This window comes from Dipteris shenzhenensis, unplaced genomic scaffold, assembly GCF_047967505.1.
Source record: "Dipteris shenzhenensis isolate YYH24624 ecotype China unplaced genomic scaffold, Dip_SZ_1.0 scaf0070, whole genome shotgun sequence".
Classification (NCBI taxonomy): domain Eukaryota; kingdom Viridiplantae; phylum Streptophyta; class Polypodiopsida; order Gleicheniales; family Dipteridaceae; genus Dipteris; species Dipteris shenzhenensis.
In genome coordinates, this window is record NW_028239377.1 from 1 (window position 1) to 20,376 (window position 20,376).

Below are 20,376 nucleotides of genomic sequence, written 5' to 3' on the forward strand. Positions count from 1 at the left end.
AAGGCTGAAGGAGATTTGCGACGGAAGGCGTCAGATCTGCGCAGTTGATCTGAAAGCGGTTGATGGCACCGACGATATTGCTCTTCCGGTCTGATTCGGACGGTATAGCGACTGTGCCACCGACAAGTAGAGTAGTGAATATATCTTCAATCGCGGTGTCGAAAGATAGTGAGCTGAATTGGAAGACGCGAGAAGCCTCATTGCGGTTTATCAGGGCAGCTCGTGCCAGAGCGCCTGTCACAAAAGCGTTGTGTTCAATCTCGACGCCTTTCGGCGTGCCAGTTGTACCGCTGGTGAACATGCAATAAGCTAGACTGTGTGGTGTTGCAAATGATTGAGTTGTGGGGACTCGATATTGTGTCTCCAGATGCTCGCCCAATCCAGGTCCAAGCTCCAGTACTTGAGGCACGAGAGAGTCCCAGCATTGCGCTTGCCCCGGAGATATCAAAACGATGTCAGGACGAAATTGCTCAAGGATCTCGAGATGTCGTCTGCGAGGAGCAGCTGGATCCAGAGGAACAAACGCACCGCCAGCACGGAGCACTGCGATCAAACCGACGACGTTCCACACCGACTTCTCTGCACATACGGGTACAAAAGTCTCCCTTTTCACTCCTAGTTCCTGCAATTTCGCGGCAAGTCTTGTGGCCGCCGTGTCCAGCTCCGCGTATGTGAAGACCCCGTCGCTTCCTATGACAGCGGTCTTGCTTGGACGGTCACGGCAACTCTGCGCCATCAGATCATGAATAGTAGCTTCTACTGGTTTCATAGATGGTTCTAATGCTCCTGACTTCGCGCCATCAGGAAGCTTGCTTGGTTGGAGTATTAAGTCTTTTATCAATGATGATCTGGGGCGCTCTTGAAGCTGCTGGATGAGACTGCCAACCGTGGTTAGAAAAGATTCAATCCCCGATGCTAGCTGTGAATTGTATTCTGCTTCCAGTTCTACCCCCTCTGGATTGATGCGGCATTCAATCGTTAAGGCATATGATCCGACGAGCTCTTCAACAGAATGCATTTCGTCGGGAACAAGGATATCGCTGCCCATTTCAGAGTCTGACTTAAGATCAGGTTGAATCACGAGCAAAGTCCGCATAGATGTAGCGACAGCCGAATCCTCATTGAGTCTGGCAATACTTTGAAGCCCGAAGTGCTGATGGGGAATGGTTGAGAGAGTGAAAGCCTCAGCAGACTCTAGCAGGCTCGATGTGCTATTCCCAGGTTCGATAGTGAGGCGCATGGGATATGTTGCTAGAGTCGGTCCTGCTACGTCTAATATCCCCGATAGGACAGTGTCTCGTCCAGACGAAGTAACAGCAAAGATGACATCCTCGGTGTTCGAATAAAGGCCGAGTGCGATAGCTAGTGCTGATTTTATGTAGGTTGGCAATGTGTATTGGCCTGAAAGAGGCCGCAGATACTGGAAATGCTGTGAAACAGTCATATCGTGTGATTGAGCCCCGGAATGCTGGGTTGCAGGCCATGTGGGTACCGTGGCTCCTTGTAGTCTGGAAGTCCAGTATGCCTCTGAAGCTGTGCTTTGCACGCTCCGCTGGTGTTCCACAAACACGTTGAAATTGATCAGCTCAGGTATCTGTATGCCCCGATAGACTGCTGTTACCTGCCTCAGGCACATTCGTAAAGTGAAGAGATCAAAGATGGCGTGGTGCGTGGACCAGATGAGGTGACGTTCACCTTCATTGCTGGTGGCGATAGCGAATCGATTGAGAGGCATTCCGGCCGACATGGGCGTCTTGATATCTTGAGCGAGATAAGACTTCAAATTCTGAGTTTCATGCCACATTATATCACCGCGAATGACAGCTTGCAACAGTCCGAGTGAGCCAAGCGATACCATTCGACTCCGCAAGATTTGTATTGCTGACGACACAGCTTCCCACGCACGCATAAGCCGTGGTATATCGACGCTGGGTCCAAGCCGAAATACATTGTAGGAGACATAAGTTTTAGGATGTCGCATAGAGCTGCTGAAGAGGCCTTCTTGAAGTGGGGTGCAAGGAAAGCAGTCTTCGATATCCTGTATGGGAACATCACACTGCGAAGCAACTTGACTCATGAAATCGTCAGGTGAATGGTGCGACAGCAGGCTGAACGGTCGAACAGTCCTTGACTTAGCGGTAGCAGCTGTTTCTGTTCTTTCAGCCTTTTTGGCTAGATTTTGCAAAGTCGGCGCAGTCATGATGTCGCGAAAAGAGACCATGATGCCCACTTCGCGAGCCTGTGCAACAATCTTCATTGCCTTGACAGAGTCTCCCCCAAGCGTGACGAAATGATCTGCGCAGCTCACTGCCGAGGCATCAAGGTCCAGAACGAGTGCCCAAAGCTCTTGTAGGGACGCCTCCATGTCTGTGGCAGGTCCTTGCCAGTCGATCGCCTTGGATCGGAGTGTTAAATTTTCAATGGCCTGATATGTCAGCGTTGCCAAAACGTGATTCAAGGTAGACTGGTCTGGTTTGCCGGCGGCAGTCAGGGGCAGGGCCGGCAGTGGGATGAATAAAGTCGGAACCATGTAGGACGGTAGTGTGTTTGCCAGTGCGTCGGCAGTCTCCAGAATATCCTGACGGTCATTTGCAGACATGGAAACCAAAGTGCTTCCCAAATCACACCCCTTGACTGAGTCATCGGAAACATAAAACGCCACTAGGGAATGTCTCTTGTCGCGCTCTGGGGATGCACGAAAGTAGGGAAGGACTTGACGTATTCGACTGCTAGAGTCCATGATCCGGGACCGTATCTCATCGAGATCGACTCGTTGTCCTCGTATCTTCACCATTTTGTCTTTGCGTCCTACTATGGTAAGAGATCCATCAATGTTGCGAGAAACAAGGTCTCCAGTCTTGTAAAATCGTGAATTGCGTTCCCGCTCGTGTGCCCAGGTGGGAGCGGCGATGAACGCCTTGCGAGTCTTTTCTGGATCGTTCAAATACCCCCGGCCAACGGTAGGGCCTTGAATCAATAACTCGCCTACTTTGCCTTGGATGTCGACAAGCGAGTCGTGATTTTCAGGGTCGACAATGTAGGCTCCGCCTACTAAATGACGGCCAACGATGTTTGGTTGAGATTTGTCGGTCAGAGCTTGGGTGATCGTAAAGAATATGGTAGTCTCGGATGGGCCATAGACTTGGAGTAGGCACACTTCTCGACTCCAGCGGGATATGAGAGCAGAGTTCAAAGGTTCACCGCCAAGAACGACTGTTTGCAGAGTTGGCATCCGGCGCGGATCCAGAAAATCGGCGACAGAGGGCGTGAAGAAGGCCCAAGTCGCCTTGAGTCTCTGAGCTGCGCTCTCGGTGTCTTCGTGCCGTTCTTTTTCGCTCGGGATGCAGATGCAAGCGCCGATCATCAGCGTACAGAGGATATCGAACATGCTGACGTCTTTGAGACAAGTCAGCGATGGATTTCATGTTGTCTTCACGTACTGACCGAAAACAAACGAGGACCATTGAAGGACACGAGATGCTCGTGTAACCCGCAGAGGGCCGGCAAAGGTATCGCAAGTGGCGCAAAGATTGCCGTGTTCGACGATAACTCCTTTGGGCTCTTCTTAAAGCGTCAGAATAGGAGCGTATGGAATGCAGAATTATAGCACATGGGATACACTCGCCTCCAGTTGAACCAGAAGTGAACAGAACGTATGCGACTTGATCGGGGCCCACCACGGGCAGATGGGGACTAGCAGGAGCCTGAAGTCTGCTCAAATCCTCTTCGCTCACGCGGATGACGTTCTCAGTCATATCACAGAGGGTGTCAAACTGTAGTGGACTGCACAGGAGCGTATTGGTGTGACAAGAGCCAACGATGTCCCTTTTCCGCTGCGCTGGATATGGAGGGTGTAGAGGAACGAATGCGGCCCCGGCACGACTGACGGCCAACATGGCGACAACCGCCCAGACGGATTTTTCGAAGCATACTGGAACGATCGCTCCAGTAGATATGCCTCTTTGCATCAGCTGCCAGGCGAGTCTGGTCGAGAGCCTGTCAAGGTCTTTGTAAGAGAGCTCGGCATCGTGGGAAACTACGGCGGACGACGTGGGATGCTCGGCGACCTGTCGCTCAAATCGGTGGATGAGCGTGTCTGAAGAGTGCTTTGAAGAAGACATGCCTTTGCTGCCGGACATTTTGATATTGTACAGTTAGTGGAGACGAGGATGTGTTGTCGCTTAGGTCGAGGGAGAAGAGGAAGAATTCCTTCCTCCACGGCCATGAATGCAATCTCCAGCAACGACGCCGTGGGATCTATGGTGTTCTACAGTCACTGATGCAATGGCACAGCGTTGGCCGAGGTAGCTGCGGGCGGGATAGGCAATGCGCATTGCCAGGCCTCGAGCATCAAGGTTCAAGGTTCAACGACGATCTTCACACCGCTGACTTGGTGGCGATGCATACTGGTCTCGGTGAAGCCGGATCGTGCACTTCGATGCATTAGCCGCAGATGGAGAGTCTGTTGGAAACTTTTCGCCACCACCGCCAGAGGCAAACATCTTGCGATTGCCAGAAACGGACAGTGCCGGCCGGATTCCATCACTGCTGCGAAGGATCACGGCAGGGTTAGCTTGGAAAGACTTCGTGCATTGAGGTGTCCACTGGCCGCAGGCTATACTGACAAGCGGGCCCACCGAGGGGCCACGATGATACATTGGCTGCAGGAGGCCGCACATCGAAGACATGAGAAGAATTCCGGGCCGCTGGTGTCGCAAGGATCCACCGTGCTACTGAGGGTGCCCGAAAGTGGAAAACTGTGTCCTGCAGGGACCAACAAACAGTGTATGGCAGTGCATGCTGCAGGGTCCGGGGGAGTTGTTCCGTCAACTTTCAACTCCATGTTCAACTCTGCGCTACTCCCTTTTAGGCATACAGTTCGAGCCACAGGCCAATCCAGAACAGCTGGAGGGCTTTTAGAAGCCATGATCTTGTCGCCGATCACTGGCCATACAAGACTGAGCACATATTATGGTCGCGAAGTGCGAACAGATCCCACTCCGGCCCTCTCGCTTTGTCTGACTCATGACGAATCCGATGTTCGGGAGCGTTGTTGAATTTGCTGTCGGGCTGTATCTACCCCATCAATGGCGCCGTACGTGCTTTAGTGCAGAAACTATCTGATGTGACTCTGTTGTACGATGCTCTGAGGTGCCATTGCCACAACCATAGTCTATTTTGTCGCCGATCAGAGTCGCACACCGCTTGACAGTGCATGATGTAGGGACTTTAGCAAGCCGCTCCGAGTCTCGCTCTTGAGTACCTAGGGTAGGATCCACTCCAATATTTCATATTGCGAGGTCTTTTGTCAAGTGAGAGATCCGAGCGGCTGGTTCTGAGCATCTCAAAGAATAAAGGCTCATCTGCGTGCTTCACGATCACTAGCAATATCTTCTTCCCAACACAGGCCAAGCATCATTTCCAAGCAAAGACCCCCTACAGGACAGCCTGATATAATGGCTTTCTACCTGATCGTTCTACCTCTCATTGGCGTGGCACTAGTGGCTTATATGGTGCTGGCCCACAGTATCACTCTCGTGGTCAAACGCTTTGCAAGCCACTGGATGTCTTTCCAGCCCCGGACCTTCCAGACAGACGATCCAAATGACCCTATTCAAGAACTGCTCAACTTTGACTATTCTAAAGAGCCACCTCGTCCCTACCGACCGTTCAAGACTCGCACTCATGTTGCTATGGGTATGCCTTTGTTGTTCTCATGGCGCTGCGTTGCTTGGACCTCTGACATTGTTCTTCAGGCATCCAAAAATGTCCTAGAAACGATTGGATTCAATTTGATAATGGGGTGAGAGGAGATACCGGCTGTTCGGATGCGATTGTAGGCTGACGCTCAAGACAGTATCTGGCCAGGTTGGAAGAGCGTGTTTCTACAATGCACGCACACTACGAACAAGCAGTCGGCGTGACTGAGCAGTCGCGAGACGCTATTATTGAACTTTTTGAAGAGGTCCTTGTCAAACATGTTCCGAGGCGCTTTCCGACAATGTTTAGCCTTGACGGCAGCACTTTGAAGAACAAAGTGACCGGCAAGGTCTATGATATCTCCAAAGCTCTTGTCGATGCGGAGACTGCGCTCAAGATACTATGTGAGAATGTCGAGGAAGACTTCTATTTCATGGTACCTGATGGACAAGGGGAATGGAGGCTTCAAGGCTACCTCGGCTGCTTTCCAGGAGGGTTTCTGAGTCCATCTAGACTGGGCCAATCCTTCCGTGAGATCCATCAGCCGGTCCCGCATTACAACGAACGCATCGCGAATGGTGTTGACAAGTTCATCTCTCGCATGGCACCCGGTAAGTTTGGTCGAGTGGCATGGCATGTTTATTTCTATGCTTATCAAAACTCCAGGATCTCTCATTCAACGTTTTAATTGGAGCCTGCAAACTGACGGCCCTGACCTGTTCCGTGTCGATGGTAACAACTTTTACCCAGAACAAGGCCACATGCTGCCCGAGCAGCCTGATGAGGTGGACCTTGCCTCTTCCTACTTGCGCAGCGAGAGACAGTCGCTAAAGTGTCTTCCCAAAAGCCGTGCGATTGTCTTTTGCGTCCGTAGCTACATGACCTCCCTGTACGACATTGTACGAGAGGGCAATGGCGTCGAACTGGCGGAAGCGATCGAGAGCATGCCTGAACGACTTGGCGACTACAAAAAGCGTCCCCACTGGCAGGCCGAGGTCTATCGTTTCCTCCGCAAAGGCTATAATTGACGGGTCCGAGTCCGCGTCTGCCAGACACAGGTACAAGCCAGAGTCACAGATACTGCCTAGATGGCATCGCGCAAGCATCGCTCGCAGATTCTTCAGACCCTCGGGTGCTTAGGTATAGCATGACATTGGCAATGTTAGCCTCGCATCATACTTGTTGGGCTCCTTGAAGTAGAGTTTGGGATAGGCTGGAAACACAACTTGATTGAATTTTACCCAGATGAGACAATTATGTGCGAGTTGCCCACACTGGTTTGATACGCTCTAGTGTTGGCGACGCCGACGGTAGCGGAGGGGGTGGGGAGCAAGATGTCTGGCATTCTACATAACCATGCAGCACCACAACACGCCATCAAGGCCAGAGCAAATTCTTGACGAAAATCGTCTGTCCTGAAATGGAATCCCGAGTCCCGATAGCCTGAAGGCGTGGGGGAAGTATGTGAGAAGTTACATGTGGAGCTTAAGCGAGAAACAGATCGTTCGAGTCAAGATGGGGGGCGAATAGCGGTTCGAACCGCTATTATGCCCGGAGCCGACGCGTCCGTTCTAGGGTACCGACGGAAGAGAGCGGAAGGCTAGTGGCGCTAGTGGTTTTCCATATTCCCTCACGGGCACATGGAACAGGACGTTTTTGGTTGCTTTCGGCACAGCCGGTCTCCAAACGCATAGAGACGGCATTGTGCTACGGAGTACCAGTATCGTTTGTCCAGAGAAGCGGTGAGACGAGTTGAGCTTGGTTATGTTGTCTCGCTTCACCCTCTCTGTCGCCATGTGACGCCGCAATGTAACAGGCCCGGTGGCGGATTCGTTGAGATGCATTGCATTTTTTCTCGCAGGATTATGCCCTGAGACGTCAATGAAAACTTGAACAGCGTCTCCCTTCGACTGTTCAATTTATTCCTCACGGAAAACGACCCCAAAGATCAGACATAGTCCAAATTATTGATCACTACATCAGATACATCACCTTTCCTACGCAAAATGGCAACGACACCGTCCGAGACAGCCCTACTGCTCATCGACATCCAGCGCGGATTCAACGATCCTGTACACTGGGGCACTGTCCGCAGTACACCTTCGTTTGAGCGCAACATCGCATCGCTACTCAAAGCATTCCGATCCAGCAATGCGCATGTCTTACATGTCTGCCACCACTCCATATTTGAATCGTCGCCCCTGCACCCAAGCAAAGAGACAGCCGGCTTCATGCCCTATGCGGCTCCCATCGCTGGCGAGCCAGTCTTCCCAAAGACTACAAACTCGCCATTCGTCGAGACAGGCTTGGAGGCTGAGATAAGGAACAGGGGTATCAAAAGACTCGTAATCTGTGGGCTCATGACAGCGCACTGCGTGAGCACTACGGTGCGAATGGCATCGAACTTGGGCGTCGTCGAGCACTTCTACGGCACCCCCTTTTCGAAGAACGGGCACGAGGGTAGAATCGCGCTGGTCCACGATGGCACGGCGACTTTCAACATTGAATTCGGCGGCAAGACGTACGATGCCGAGACAGTGCACGCGGTGCACCTGTCGAGCATGCAGGATGAATTTTGCGACATGGAAAGCACCGAGGACGTGATCAGGAAGCTGCAGAAGTCGGCGCCGCCGCGCGCTCGACTCTGAGTCTCGCAGAGCGGCGAGTAGCTAGGCAAAGACGAGGTCGCCACTATGGCACGGAATAGTACTTAGAATTCGCCTCCTTGTGGGGTCGCGTCTGATGCTTTCAACGAATAGAAAATCCTTGTAGAAGAAGTTCAAGTCCATATGATCCGCACGCACTATGCTCTGTGAAGTTAGACTTGGCCCCAAGTCAGTCGCTATGGACACACTGCCGTGCGTGGCGTGCGCACCAGCGTTGCATCCATGCCAACAGCCCGCCACAGACGCCTGCGACGCTACTGTGGTGTTTGCATCCGCGTCGGGGCAATGGCAATGAGCGGTCAGTCGCAGTCGGGCGTTTCCGCAGCCATGATCGACGGACTTGCTTTAGACCCGACCTTTCTGAAGGAAACGGTACACATTGCAGACCCTGGATGTTACTGACTCTCGCCTTCAACGCTAGTTATGTAATTCGGCGTCGTTGCCTTTTTCTGGTCCTGCTACTTCTTCCGACTTTCTCTATCTTGGCTCCTGGTATTTGCTGGGCTCCATAATCTCTCCGCGTCATGCCCTCGTCAGTCGGCTCAGGTTCTCCAGAGGAGAAAGCCCCAGAGCACGAAAACATAACCTCGAAAGACCAATCTCCAGCTGTGAGCGAACACGATGGAGACGCCGACGGGCAAACAAAGTATCCTGGTCCATTCCAGCTGGCTTTGATCTCCTGTGCTATGGGTCTGGCCATCTTCATCTCTGGCTTGGTGAGACGAACATCATTGACTCTTTGATAATCTCATCAGCTCACGAGTTCGTTTTCAGGACAATACCATCGTGGGAACCGCCACTCCGACCATCACGAATCAGTTTCACGCCATAACCGACATTGGCTGGTACGGTTCTAGCTGTGAGTCCGTCCGAAAGACCTCCAGTGCCGTCGGGAAGCTTATTCTTGTAAAGACCAGCTTACCACCTGTGCTACGCAATTCCTCTATGGCAAGTTTTACGAGCAATTCCGAGTAAAATGGGTCTTTGTGGCGGCAGTAGCAGTCCTGGAGCTTGGCTCTATTGTCTCTGCCACTGCGCCCAACTCCGCGGCCTTTATTATCGGCCGTGCTATTGCCGGCTGTGGCAGCTCAGGCATCATCTCCGGCACTCTCATGTTAGTCAAAGTCCCAGTCCGTGTGCGCTTGGCCGACTCATTTTTCTCATGCTCGTCTGACAGAATCGTTGCCCATTCCGTGCCTCTACGTCTTCGTCCCATCTACAACGGAACGGTGGGAGGCATCGAGTGTATCGCCATGATCATTGCCCCGCTGATCGGAGGGGCTTTCACTACTGATGTGACTTGGCGATGGTGGTACGTCTTGCCCGCTTCTGACACATGGCTGGGACCCTTGACTAAGCACTCCGACATATAGCTTCTGGTTGAATCTGCCCATCGGTGGCTTTACTATTGCCGTGATCGTCTTTCTGTTTTCCAATCCGCCAAACCAGAAAGTGTCAGATGATCCTCTCTTAACCAAACTCAAGCAGCTCAATATTCTCAACCTTGTCGTCTTCGTCAGCAGCATCGTCTGCTTCCTTTTGGCCTTGCAGTGGGGAGGCACCACATACGCTTGGGGTTCTGGCCGTATCATTGCCTTGCTTGTGATCAGCGGCGTCGCATTTGTGGCGTTTGTTGGCATCGAGGTGGGCATGAAAGAGCGTGCGACCATTCCTGCTCGCGTCGTCCTCAACCGGACTGTAGCGCTCAGCGTAGTGTATGCGTTCTGCACTGCTTCTGCATTGAACGTCACGGATTACTTCGTAAGAACTCGCCCTTGCTTCATAGCCATGCTGATGCTGCGCTGACATGTTCATCAGCTCCCAATCTGGTTTCAAGCGGTCAAAGGATCATCCGCGGTCCAGTCTGGGGAGATGCTCCTGCCCTCCATCATTGGTCTCTCCATCGCCTCCATAAGTGCTGGCTTTCTGGTCAGCGCTGTCGGCTACTACACACCCTTGATGGTGCTAGGCACTACCATGATGGCGATAGGCTTCGGCTTCCTCACAGCCTTCACACCGACTACTGGCCATCCTGCTTGGATCGGTTGGCAGGTGATGTTCGGCATCGGAGGTGGGCTCTCTTTCTCGCAACCCTTCACCGCAGCCCAGACAGCTCTCGCCGAAGCCGACATTCCGGTGGGCATGAGCGCAGTCGTTTTCGCCAACACGCTGGGAGGCGCCGTCTTCATCAGTGTGGCTCAAAACGTCTTCGCAAACCTGCTCAGTGAAAGGTTGCCGTCGGTACCGGGCATAGATGCTGGCAGCCTGGAGCGCAACGGAGCGACAAGCATCCAGAAGTCGGTTCCTGCTGCGCAGAGGGGGGCTGTGATAGCAATTTACAATTACGCAACGACGAGGACGTTCTGGATATGCGTTGCGCTAGCCTGCCTCGGACTAGGTCCGGCGCTCGGAATGAAATGGAACTCGGTCAAGGAAGGGAAGAAAAAGGCGGATAGCGAGGCCGCGGGTCCTGGACCGTCCGAGCCCAAGTCTGAAAGCTGAGCGATAGGATGTCGCCACAGGCCCGCATTAGATCGTTTTTCGGGTTCCGGGCCTGAATGATCTGGGCACACACTTGATTCGCGCGCTTTTGCCTGACTGCGTGAGCTGCGTGACCGATTTGGCATATTAGTAGACGGTGAAGGGTTTATCTGCATAGAATCTAGACCGACAAAAGCATGATTTCTCTCCATAAATTGGAAAGTCCTTGATCGTGCTGTGGACACTGTCAATCCTAGAAATGTGCAGCTTTTGATATCTGACAACCCTCGAAGGTTTGCATTTGTGATTGCGCTTGTTGACAGCTCTGGTCAGAGCTGTACAGTGAGAGCGGACGGGCGTTCTGTGTCTCACACTTTGCCTAACGGCCCAGTAAGACTGTCTAAATTGCGTTGCGGTGTCAAGGTCGAAGGGACAAAGCGCTCAGTTCGGATGTTTCGAAGTAGGCAACATTGCTCCCAGATTGTGGATGCCGCTGCTAAAGCAAATCGCACCGCAAAGACCAGAGGGTTCCTGCTACCGAATATTCTCGTCTTGCTTTTTCTTCTGGCATCTTGAACACTCGATCTGGGCACAGATGCAGAGAAGTCAACGTCCAATCCTGTTCTGCTAGGCTGCAGATGGCGTGACACGTCCACTGGCTTGCAAAGCGCCAGCATCATCGCCATCATCATCTGCAAAGGCACCTTCTTCAATCATTCTTTTCTCGACCTCTGCTCTATAGGTGCGGTCAAGCGCTTCCTGGTCCAGCTGCCTTTTGATGACTCTCCTCCATCTTGCAATCTCATGGCCCTCAGTCTCGCGGCCCAGCATTGCTTCGACCGACTGTGCTCCTGCGCCAAAGTCGCCTCTCTGCGCTCTGAATCGGTAGAGTGAGATATCGTCTAGTATGCCAAGCGTCGCTTCGTTCATCGAGATGCCCGAAGAATTCATCTCACGCAGTAGAGGGATCACAGCACCCAGATCTGCGGAGAATCTCCACCGATATGCTAGCAGTTCATTGTAAAGGGCTGTGGATGTACCGAGAACAAAGCTGGTCAGACTGTGTGCCTTGATAGCGGACAGAAGGGATGCAGCGAGTGGGGTGTACGCAGCTCGGCGACACAGCAGCCGCCCGGCCAGCAGGAAAAGGGATGAATAGGCTCGCGTGGGCAAGCCGGGCAGCGTCTTAGACGCGGCCAAATCAGCATTGCCCTTGCCAGACCGAATCTCATCAGGCTTATCTTTGGGCTGCACACGTCTCGCTGCGCCTTCATCTTTTTGAGTGTTTGTCCAGGTTACTGTGGCTTTGATGGCCCCACGGACAGCCTCCTGCTTCTTGTCGAGAATGCGTAATCGAGTGAAGAGCTCCTGCTCGAGTAATTGCCATATTTCCGCATCGGTGTGTGCCTTGTATAATAACGTCTCTATACGTCTCATCTCTCGTCGCTTCTCTGCAAACACTGGATCATAAGAAACGCCCTCACTTTCAAGTCGACGTCGGGTTTGGTCGAGCGCCCTCTGTCTCGCAAGCTTCAATTTTGTCCGGATCGCCTCGTCCTGGAGTTCTCTTGGCAGCCGGCTGGTTTGCAGTCCAGCATGCGTCGCTTTGGCTGTAGTGCCAGTGTGAAGATGTTGGTCTTGTTCTCCAAATCCCGGGTCGTCCTCAAATTCGTCTTCGTCTTCGAAACGAATCACTGGATGTTGTTGTGCCGAAGGGTTACTGTCCAAGGTCGGCCCTCCAACGTTTGATTCGGACACGGAAGTCTCTCTCAGATCTTCCCGTCTGACAACGCTCTCAAACAAACGCTTGAAAGCCTTGCGTTCGATCTCGGTCATTGTAGACGCTCGGTCAAATGGCATGTCTTCAATGCGGTTGGTTGATCTACTGTCAATACTCGATGCGCCGTCAAAGGGATCATCGACTATTGGTTCAAAGGTGATCTGGTCTGCCTTTGGGGCGCGCGATGGGCGTAGATTCGCCGCTTGCAGCTTAGTGCTAATAGCACTGGATTGAGGGTCTCTTTCACGGACAGACTCGTCCCTCTGTGGCGTGTGAACATCCTCATGTGGTCCTTTGACGCCGTGCTTTGTCGCGTGTACAAAACGTCTCTTAATCGTAGCCGTGGTATATAGGAAAGGAAGGACGGGCGAGCCATGATGAAGCAAGGATGGCTGCATACAGAATGAAAAGCTAGCCAGTCGATGACGGGTTGCGAGGGGCATAACAACGTGGCCAGATAGGCTTGAAAGATCGCGATTCTGGATGTGTCTGCGCTCGATCAAGTACTGAGATGTCGTGGAACAAACTCCGCCCGCCAATTCTTAAGGCCGCGAAATTCTTCAACTAACAGAATTCATCACTCGACATCAGATACGCGATGATGCTGTCTTCATCGTGATCAGAATTATCGCGTTACACGTTGAGCTCGTGTCAGCCTCTATGCCCTGCATTATTCATTTTCAGGCCCTAATTCTTGGCTATGTCTGAGGCGCTCGTCGACAGTGCCTTGGAGCGGCCAGTAAAGCGAACCCGCCTCGAGCCTCCGCTAAGTCCAGTAGCTTCTGTCGCGTCCGACGCTGTGTATGATGACACGGAAGACCTTTACAGTATATCTCCCGAAGCCATGCCCCCGGCACTCGACTCGAAACGGGCTCTCAGCGAGACACAGACCACGGGAGTCCCCAGCATGCAAGCACCCTCAACTAGCCCAATACCTGGCCTAGGACTTTCCCCGGATCCAACGTCAAAGGCCTCAAGCTCCTCATTGATGAACAACAAAGACACTGAGTCTGGATGCGAGCCAAGTCCAAGGATTCCGGAGTTCAATACAGGCGACACCTCGACAACGTCTGATGTTGTGGATTCCGTTGCCCGAGAGCCGCAACAGAAAGAGCCAGTTACCGAGATTGATGACGTACACCTAGCACCCCAAGGATTCCATGATCCTCGAGCGTCTGACCCGCGTCCGCTTCAGGGAGTTACTGATGGCCACGCACAGCCTGCGAATGACCCTACCTTCGTACAGGCAGCAATTGCGAACAGACATCATGAGGAAGCGGAGTGGGAGTACGACTCGTCGAATGACGATGTCTCTTCGAATTCGGGATCTTCAACATCCACTTCAGAATCCGACGACAGCGATGAAGACGATGACTACAAATTCTTGGATCCAGAAGAGCAGGCGCGCATCCTGATGAGCGGTGATGGTGCTTCGGATGACGAAGGCGGCCCGAGAGCCCCCAAATCCAAAGCGGCGGGTCCAAGGACCGTCAACGAAGCTCCGGAAATCAAGATCGAAAGACCTAATATCACGATGACAGACGATTTGGACATATTGGAGCTGGGCGTAGCGGAAAACATTGTCGAGAGCCTGTTGCTGATCAAGGGTGTCACGTCTGGGGAGACTCGAGTGCTTGAGCCCGGCTCAGTTCTCGTTCTGCAGGATCGTACCGTGATCGGCGCAGTCTCTGAACTACTTGGCAGAGTCGAAGAACCCCGTTACTCCGTTGCTTTCACCAATGAAGCCGAGATAGCGGAATTGGGAATCCAGCATGGCACAAGGATCTTTTACGTTCCAAAGCATTCGACTTATGTCTTCACACAGTCTCTCAGACAAGTGAAAGGATCGGACGCTTCGAATCAGCACGACGAAGAAGTCGACGAGAATGAGATAGAATTTTCGGATGACGAAAAGGAGGCTGAATTCAAAAGATTAAAAAAGGCTGAAAGACAGGCTAAAAGGACAGGCAAGCCTGATGCTGTACAAAGAGTCAGCCAGGCGCTCCGAGAAGTGGCCCCTGAAACAGGAGTGTTGCCCTACGACGACTACACCCGGGACGAAGAAGACGCTGACGATATGTATACGCCGCTCACGAGGCCGCTAAACCTCTCCTCATTGCCTCCAAAGCCCGTCCTTCGAGATCATCGTAGTCACACTGAAGTTGCTAGGCGCGGAGCCCGAGATCAGCGGCCACACAGCGGAAGCCGCAGGGCCCGTGGTTGGCGTGGAGGACAAAGAGGGTTCAATCTTCATCCCGCGAATGCGCATGTCAATTCTCAGACCGAAAATCATGCCCAGTCACAAATGGCCTACGAGGAACGCAGATCGTTCCCTCAAACACAGCAATTCCATGGACCTGCAAGTCGGGGAGAGTCGGCGCTCACAGCTTTTCCTGGTCATAATCCCGCTACTTGGTTCTCTGGCCTCGGCCAAAGTGTTCCTTCATCGGCTTTTCCTGTTGCCCCGAATCAGATGCTTGGTGTTCCTACGGGCACTCATCTCAATCCTGCCTTCTTCCGTAACCAGCACGGTGGTTTACAGCCAGGCACCATCGCAGACAACGTATCATATCAAGGCAACGGCCGCCCATTGCAAGGTTATGTCAATACAGCTGCCCAGCAGCAGTATCCGCACCCAGCTCAGGCGGACTATTATGGCGGCGCAAGTTGGCAATAGGAGATCACAAGAAAATTGGTCAGACCGGCCATCTACTGGACAAACAAGACCTTGGCAAGCCACGATCATCCAAAGCCTCGAGCACCCGAGTCGACCACTGTGGCCTCCGACATCTCTACGTCTGGTGAGAGCTCTGTGATCCGGTACGCGCTTACGCCTCAACGAGTGCGGCAAAGCAGGATAATGCCGAAACAGGCTCTTCGTACGCGATCCGCGCAAAAAGCAGAGAGTGGTGGCGTGAACGAGCGAGACAATGCCGTACTCATTCGCTTCCACGGCTAGTTAATACCTTGTACGGCAATATAAGCTTGTCATCGCCCAAAAGCTGCCTGCATCTCACTCAGAGTAATAGTCCGATTTCGTCCTGGTGGACTGGATGATGAATGCGCCAGTGTTGCTGCGTATGAACCAGAGTTGACTGCCACCCGCACGTGACTTTGAGAAATTCATCTCGCACAAGGTGTATGTAGCCTTTGCATGTGCCGATATTGCCTGAGCGTGACGATGCACAGTCTGCTTTTTCAATATATCAACAAGATCCCGACAGTGTGTGTCATATATTGCTGTAAAGCGCCACGCAATAGCATCCGAATAGCATCGACATCACTCAGCACCACTGAGCTAACAATACTCTCATTCTGCTCTTTGCCGTAGTCAGCAGAATGGACCACGTCGAGTGTCTTTTCTTCGATTGCTTTGGTACGGTGACGGATTGGCGGACCACAGTCACAAGAGAGCTGTCGTCGGCGGCTGCATCGGCATTGGGTGCATCAGGCAGTCACTTGTCTGATGATCTTAGAGCTCGCGTTCGTGTCATGACAGAAGACGACTGGGGTTTGTTCGCGGCGGAATGGCGAAAGACATACTATCAATATGTCAAGAGTGTGGCTGCAGATCCATCCGTCGCAGTCAAAACCATTGATCAGCATCACCTGGATTCCCTACATGCTCTATTGACAACACACAGATTGTCGGGCCTCTGGAAAGCTGGAGAGATCGAGCAGCTTTCATCAGTCTGGCACCGCTTGGATGGCTGGTCAGACTCTAGCAGTGGCATCCGTGAACTGAACAAGAAGTTTCAAACCTCTACACTTAGCAACGGCAACGTTGGACTTCTAGAAGACATGGCAAAGTATGCCGACCTAGAATGGACGCATGTGGTAAGTGCTGAGATGTTCGGTACTTTCAAGCCCAACCCACGCGTGTATACGGGGGCTGCTGAGAGATTGGGCTTGCGGCCTGAGCAGTGCGCCATGGTTGCTGCGCATCTGAGCGATCTGAAAGCTGCCCACAGCACAGGGTTCAAGACTATATATATTGAGAGACCATATGAAGAGGCTCTCTCCGCGCAAGAAGTTTCCCATGAAAGGTCCCAAGCCTGGGTAGACCTCTGGATTACCCAGGACGAGGATGGATTCCTAGAGGCCGCGCGGCGCTTGGCGGTCAAATAGGTGATTGCTAGATGGGCTCTTGCAACGACTTCTCCTGTTATGCGGTGGCCTTGTCCTTTCAATTTGTTGGCTGCATTTGACTCAGACCGCTGTAGCGAACGTTTCCAATACGCCTAAACTTGGGTATTTCTGTCACTAATAAGAGTCATTATGAAGCCGCAGCCTATCATGTCACAGTGGCCTCAAATGATCGACAGCGCTACTCAACACTGCGACGTTACATTGGGAGATCTACTCACATGACAAGCGGGCGCGTACGACCCAACTGCCCCATGAGTTTATAGATATGGTGCTCCAGCAGTGTCTTTGCGCGACAGACCGCACCTCACGTACTTGTAGCTATGGGGTCAATGGTCGTACTAGTGACTCTACAGCTTTGTTTGCTATGCATCCTGTCAGGTGTGCGAGCTGTTAACACTACTATTGACCTGGGCTATGCCACCTACAGGGGAACAGCTCTGAGCAATGGCATCACCCAGTACCTGGGGATACGCTTCGCCGCTCCACCTTTGGAGAATCTTCGGTTTCGTGCTCCCGAACCGCCCTTGAATTACACCGGCATCCAAGATGCTTCAAAAGTGTGTCTGACTATTGGTGCAGAGTTGATGTGCTAACCGTGACCAGAATGGCGCTCTTTGTCTTGCTACCGCCAGTGATACTGATGGTCCTGCGGGACCCGATGCTGGCCAGTCCGAGGACTGCTTATTCGTCAGCATTTTTGCCCCCTCAAATACGACCTCGATGTCAAAACTCCCAGTCTATGTATGGATAACAGGGGGCGGCTACACTCAAGAGGCAAACGCAAACTATAATGGATCAAGCCTCGTACAAAAGTCCTCGTATGGCATGATCGTCGTCACATTCAACTACCGTGTTGGACCATTTGTGAGTTGCTCGGCTCCTGGAGCTTCACCAGCATCCGGAACTCCAAGTCCAGGTCATCTTAGTTTGCCACTTCTGCTCTCATTCGATGTAAAGTAGCTTGATGTCACGCGCAGCTGCCTTGAACCGAACAAGCTCGTTCCTTTCTGAAGCCGTATCGCATGCGAGCCAGATCTTGAAATGGAACCCCAACAGAAGCTGATTTAAGTGCAGGGTTTTCTCGCAGGAAAGGATGTACAGATGAATGGCACCCTGAACGCCGGCTTGCTCGATCAGCGCATGGTGTTTCAATGGGTTCAAAAGCATATTGACAAGGTTTCAACAAAAGAACCCTGGGACTCCAAGCAGACCTCGACTGATTATTGCTTAGTTCGGCGGCGACCCAGAGCATGTGGTCATCGATGGTTGCTCGTCAGGTGCCGGCTCTGTCGCCCTTCATCTGACAGCGTACGGTGGGAAGGACGACGGATATTTCGTTGGTGCCATAGGCGACTCAGTTTTCTTTCCTCGGCAGCCTCGTGTGTCAGAGCTGGAGTTCCAATTCCAGGCCTTTGCCAACATGAGCGGCTGCAGTAACGCGACCGACGTGATGGCGTGCCTTCGCAGTAAGGACACAAGCGCTCTGCAATCAGCAAACATCGCTCTGCCCTATCCCGGCCGCACAGAAGACCCACTCTTTTATTGGACACCGTGTATCGACGGCACTTTCATCCGCGACTTCCCATATCTCGAGTTCGAGCGTGGTAACTTCATTAATGTACCCATACTCTTTGGCAACGACAGAAATGAAGGCAGCATCTTCGCCCCGAACGCATCTTCTGCAGAACAGATCGCTTCGTTCTTCATGGACAATTACCCGGGCCTGAACACAAGCGACACAGGTTCAATCAATCGCGAATATCCTCGCGGACCCCCTACAGTGGACCACCAGGCTTATTTCTCAGCGGCTTCAGCAGCGTACGGAGATTCAACCTTCACTTGCCCCGGCAATCTCATATGTGAATCGTACAGCTGCTTCTCCAATGCTTCCCAGGTCTGGAACTATCGATACAATGTTCTTGACCCCGCAAATGTCGCCCAAGGACTCGGTGTCCCTCACACATGGCAGGTGCCAGCGATATGGGGACCCGGTGGAACACCTGAATACGCGGACAGCTCCTACACGACTACCAACGCCGAGATCGTGCCGGTCGTCATGCAGTACTGGATCAGTTTCGTACAACACCTCAACCCCAATGTCGGACGAGCAGATGGGTCACCAGTATGGCAGCCCTTTGGTGCTCAAAAGAGCAGACTGTTGTGCAGACAAACAAATACGCACATGGAAAGCGTACCCGTTAATCAAACACGGAGATGCACGTTCTGGCGAGATTTAGCACCAACAATGGAGCAGTAGATAGCGCACCATGGTCAATCCAAGCTGATGCTGCGATGCGTCCCTGAAATCGGGAGAATAACGTCTCGTCCAAGACGTCGTTGAGATTAGTGGTTTCGAAGTGCAACTGCCAATGTCGCAGATAAGTCAGAACTTCTGACAAAGTACGCAGGGCGGGACAGGGTAGGTCAGCGGCACATGATTAAGGTACCTTGGGTTACGCGTCGAGTGTTGACGCGCATTGTTCAGTCTGAATGACAACACCCAACCGAACAGGACTTTGCGGCAAACCTCGGCCAGCCTGTTATGGCATCTTCACGAAATCGGAGGGTACAGCAGCCTCAGTATGACTTCATAGGTGGAGCTGCTGAGCCACCTTCCCAGCCTTTACGCGAAACCCTTCGTCACTCATCCCAGAGCGTCCAGGCTGGTCAGTCGTCTCTCTCAGAACCGTAGGTTACCAAACTGAATTGTCGCGCAGCCGAAGACAACGAGGACCTCCGAAAGGAGATACACAAGCTGCGGTATGAGGTAGATTCACTCAGGCATGAACGGGACCTCACCGCCTTACGCCACGATGAGGCCATTCGTGCAGCTCAGACAAAAGCTGATGCCGACTACCAGCGAGCGCAGGTGAGCGTAACATATTCAGTGTCGAAATCAAAAGCTCATGCCATCTCATAGGCATCTGAATCCGCAAGTCATATTGCCTTGTCTAAATATGATACCCTTTCCGTGAGCTCCAAGAAACTCAAGCGCGCGCCGCCGACGAAAAGGCCGACCTGGAGCGCAAGCTGCGATCAGAGTGCGAACAGAACCAAAGCCTGAGGGAGTCTGCCGATGAGTTCAAAGAGGAGCTGGACGCTCGGGAGCGTCATTTCAAGAGGGACATGGGATGAGTTCCGTGCCAAGCATGAACCTTTACAACGAGCGCATGAAGACTTACGGATTCAGTGCGAAAAACAAGCCCACGCAATGCGAGCGGCGCAGCAGCGTCTGTCAGAACGCGAGGAAGAAGTTGGCCGCCTTGAAGCTGAGCTTATGCGTGTGAAAGCGCAGACTGGTGATGTGGACAGCTCGGCCGTCATCAAGCGGGAACTCTCTCAGCAAGTTGAGCACATCAAGACACTCGAATTACAGAATACGAAACAACGGATCGAGTTGCAGCAACTGCAAGAGCAGAGGAAAGCTGTTGAAGTTGTCGAAGAAGAGAAGCATATGCTTGAAGGCAGATTGAAAATGATGGAAGACCTACGAAAGAGCTTGCGGAAGTTCACCTCCAGAAGCAAATGCTAGAGGACGAACGTAAAACCTGGACGTCGTATCTGGAGAATGAAGATTTGCAGGGACCGGACGACAAAGGT

At 52.5% G+C, this 20,376-nt stretch overlaps 3 protein-coding genes across 3 annotated transcripts; 2 read left to right on the forward strand and 1 right to left on the reverse strand.

Annotated features, from left to right (window-relative positions):
* Positions 1-22: 22 nt before the first annotated feature.
* On the reverse strand, positions 23-4,139 carry LOC147879214 (peramine synthetase ppzA-like; the record flags this gene model as incomplete). The annotated part of the gene is made up of 2 exons (XM_087372279.1): positions 3,491-4,139; positions 23-3,396 (listed from the first exon to the last, which is right to left on the reverse strand). Coding segments are annotated over exons 1-2 (4,023 nt in total), but the record flags the coding sequence as incomplete, so codon positions are not given.
* A 4,751-nt stretch (positions 4,140-8,890) lies between these two features.
* LOC147879215 (MFS-type transporter nsrN-like) lies at positions 8,891-11,423 on the forward strand. The gene is made up of 7 exons (XM_087372281.1): positions 8,891-9,082; positions 9,141-9,225; positions 9,279-9,480; positions 9,544-9,678; positions 9,740-10,127; positions 10,185-10,855; positions 11,105-11,423. Exons 1-7 carry the CDS (start codon positions 8,891-8,893, stop codon positions 11,421-11,423), a joined length of 1,992 nt encoding a protein of 663 aa, XP_087228407.1.
* A 5,673-nt stretch (positions 11,424-17,096) lies between these two features.
* Positions 17,097-19,911, forward strand: LOC147879216 (chlorogenic acid esterase-like). The gene is made up of 8 exons (XM_087372282.1): positions 17,097-17,333; positions 17,380-17,692; positions 17,864-17,919; positions 18,008-18,898; positions 19,124-19,195; positions 19,289-19,442; positions 19,494-19,645; positions 19,753-19,911. Exons 1-8 carry the CDS (start codon positions 17,097-17,099, stop codon positions 19,909-19,911), a joined length of 2,034 nt encoding a protein of 677 aa, XP_087228408.1.
* Positions 19,912-20,376: the final 465 nt, after the last annotated feature.

Bases quoted from the DNA above. Each gene is read 5' to 3' on its own strand.
- LOC147879215 (XM_087372281.1), top strand. From the start codon at position 8,891: ATGCCCTCGTCAGTCGGCTCAGGTTCTCCAGAGGAGAAAGCCCCAGAG. The intron at 9,083-9,140 runs GTGAGACGAACA...GTTCGTTTTCAG, and splicing joins CCATCTTCATCTCTGGCTTG to GACAATACCATCGTGGGAAC. The intron at 9,226-9,278 runs GTGAGTCCGTCC...ATTCTTGTAAAG, and splicing joins TGGCTGGTACGGTTCTAGCT to ACCAGCTTACCACCTGTGCT.
- LOC147879216 (XM_087372282.1), top strand. From the start codon at position 17,097: ATGGGGTCAATGGTCGTACTAGTGACTCTACAGCTTTGTTTGCTATGC. The intron at 17,334-17,379 runs GTGTGTCTGACT...AACCGTGACCAG, and splicing joins GCATCCAAGATGCTTCAAAA to AATGGCGCTCTTTGTCTTGC. The intron at 17,693-17,863 runs GTCATCTTAGTT...GTTTTCTCGCAG, and splicing joins ATCCGGAACTCCAAGTCCAG to GAAAGGATGTACAGATGAAT.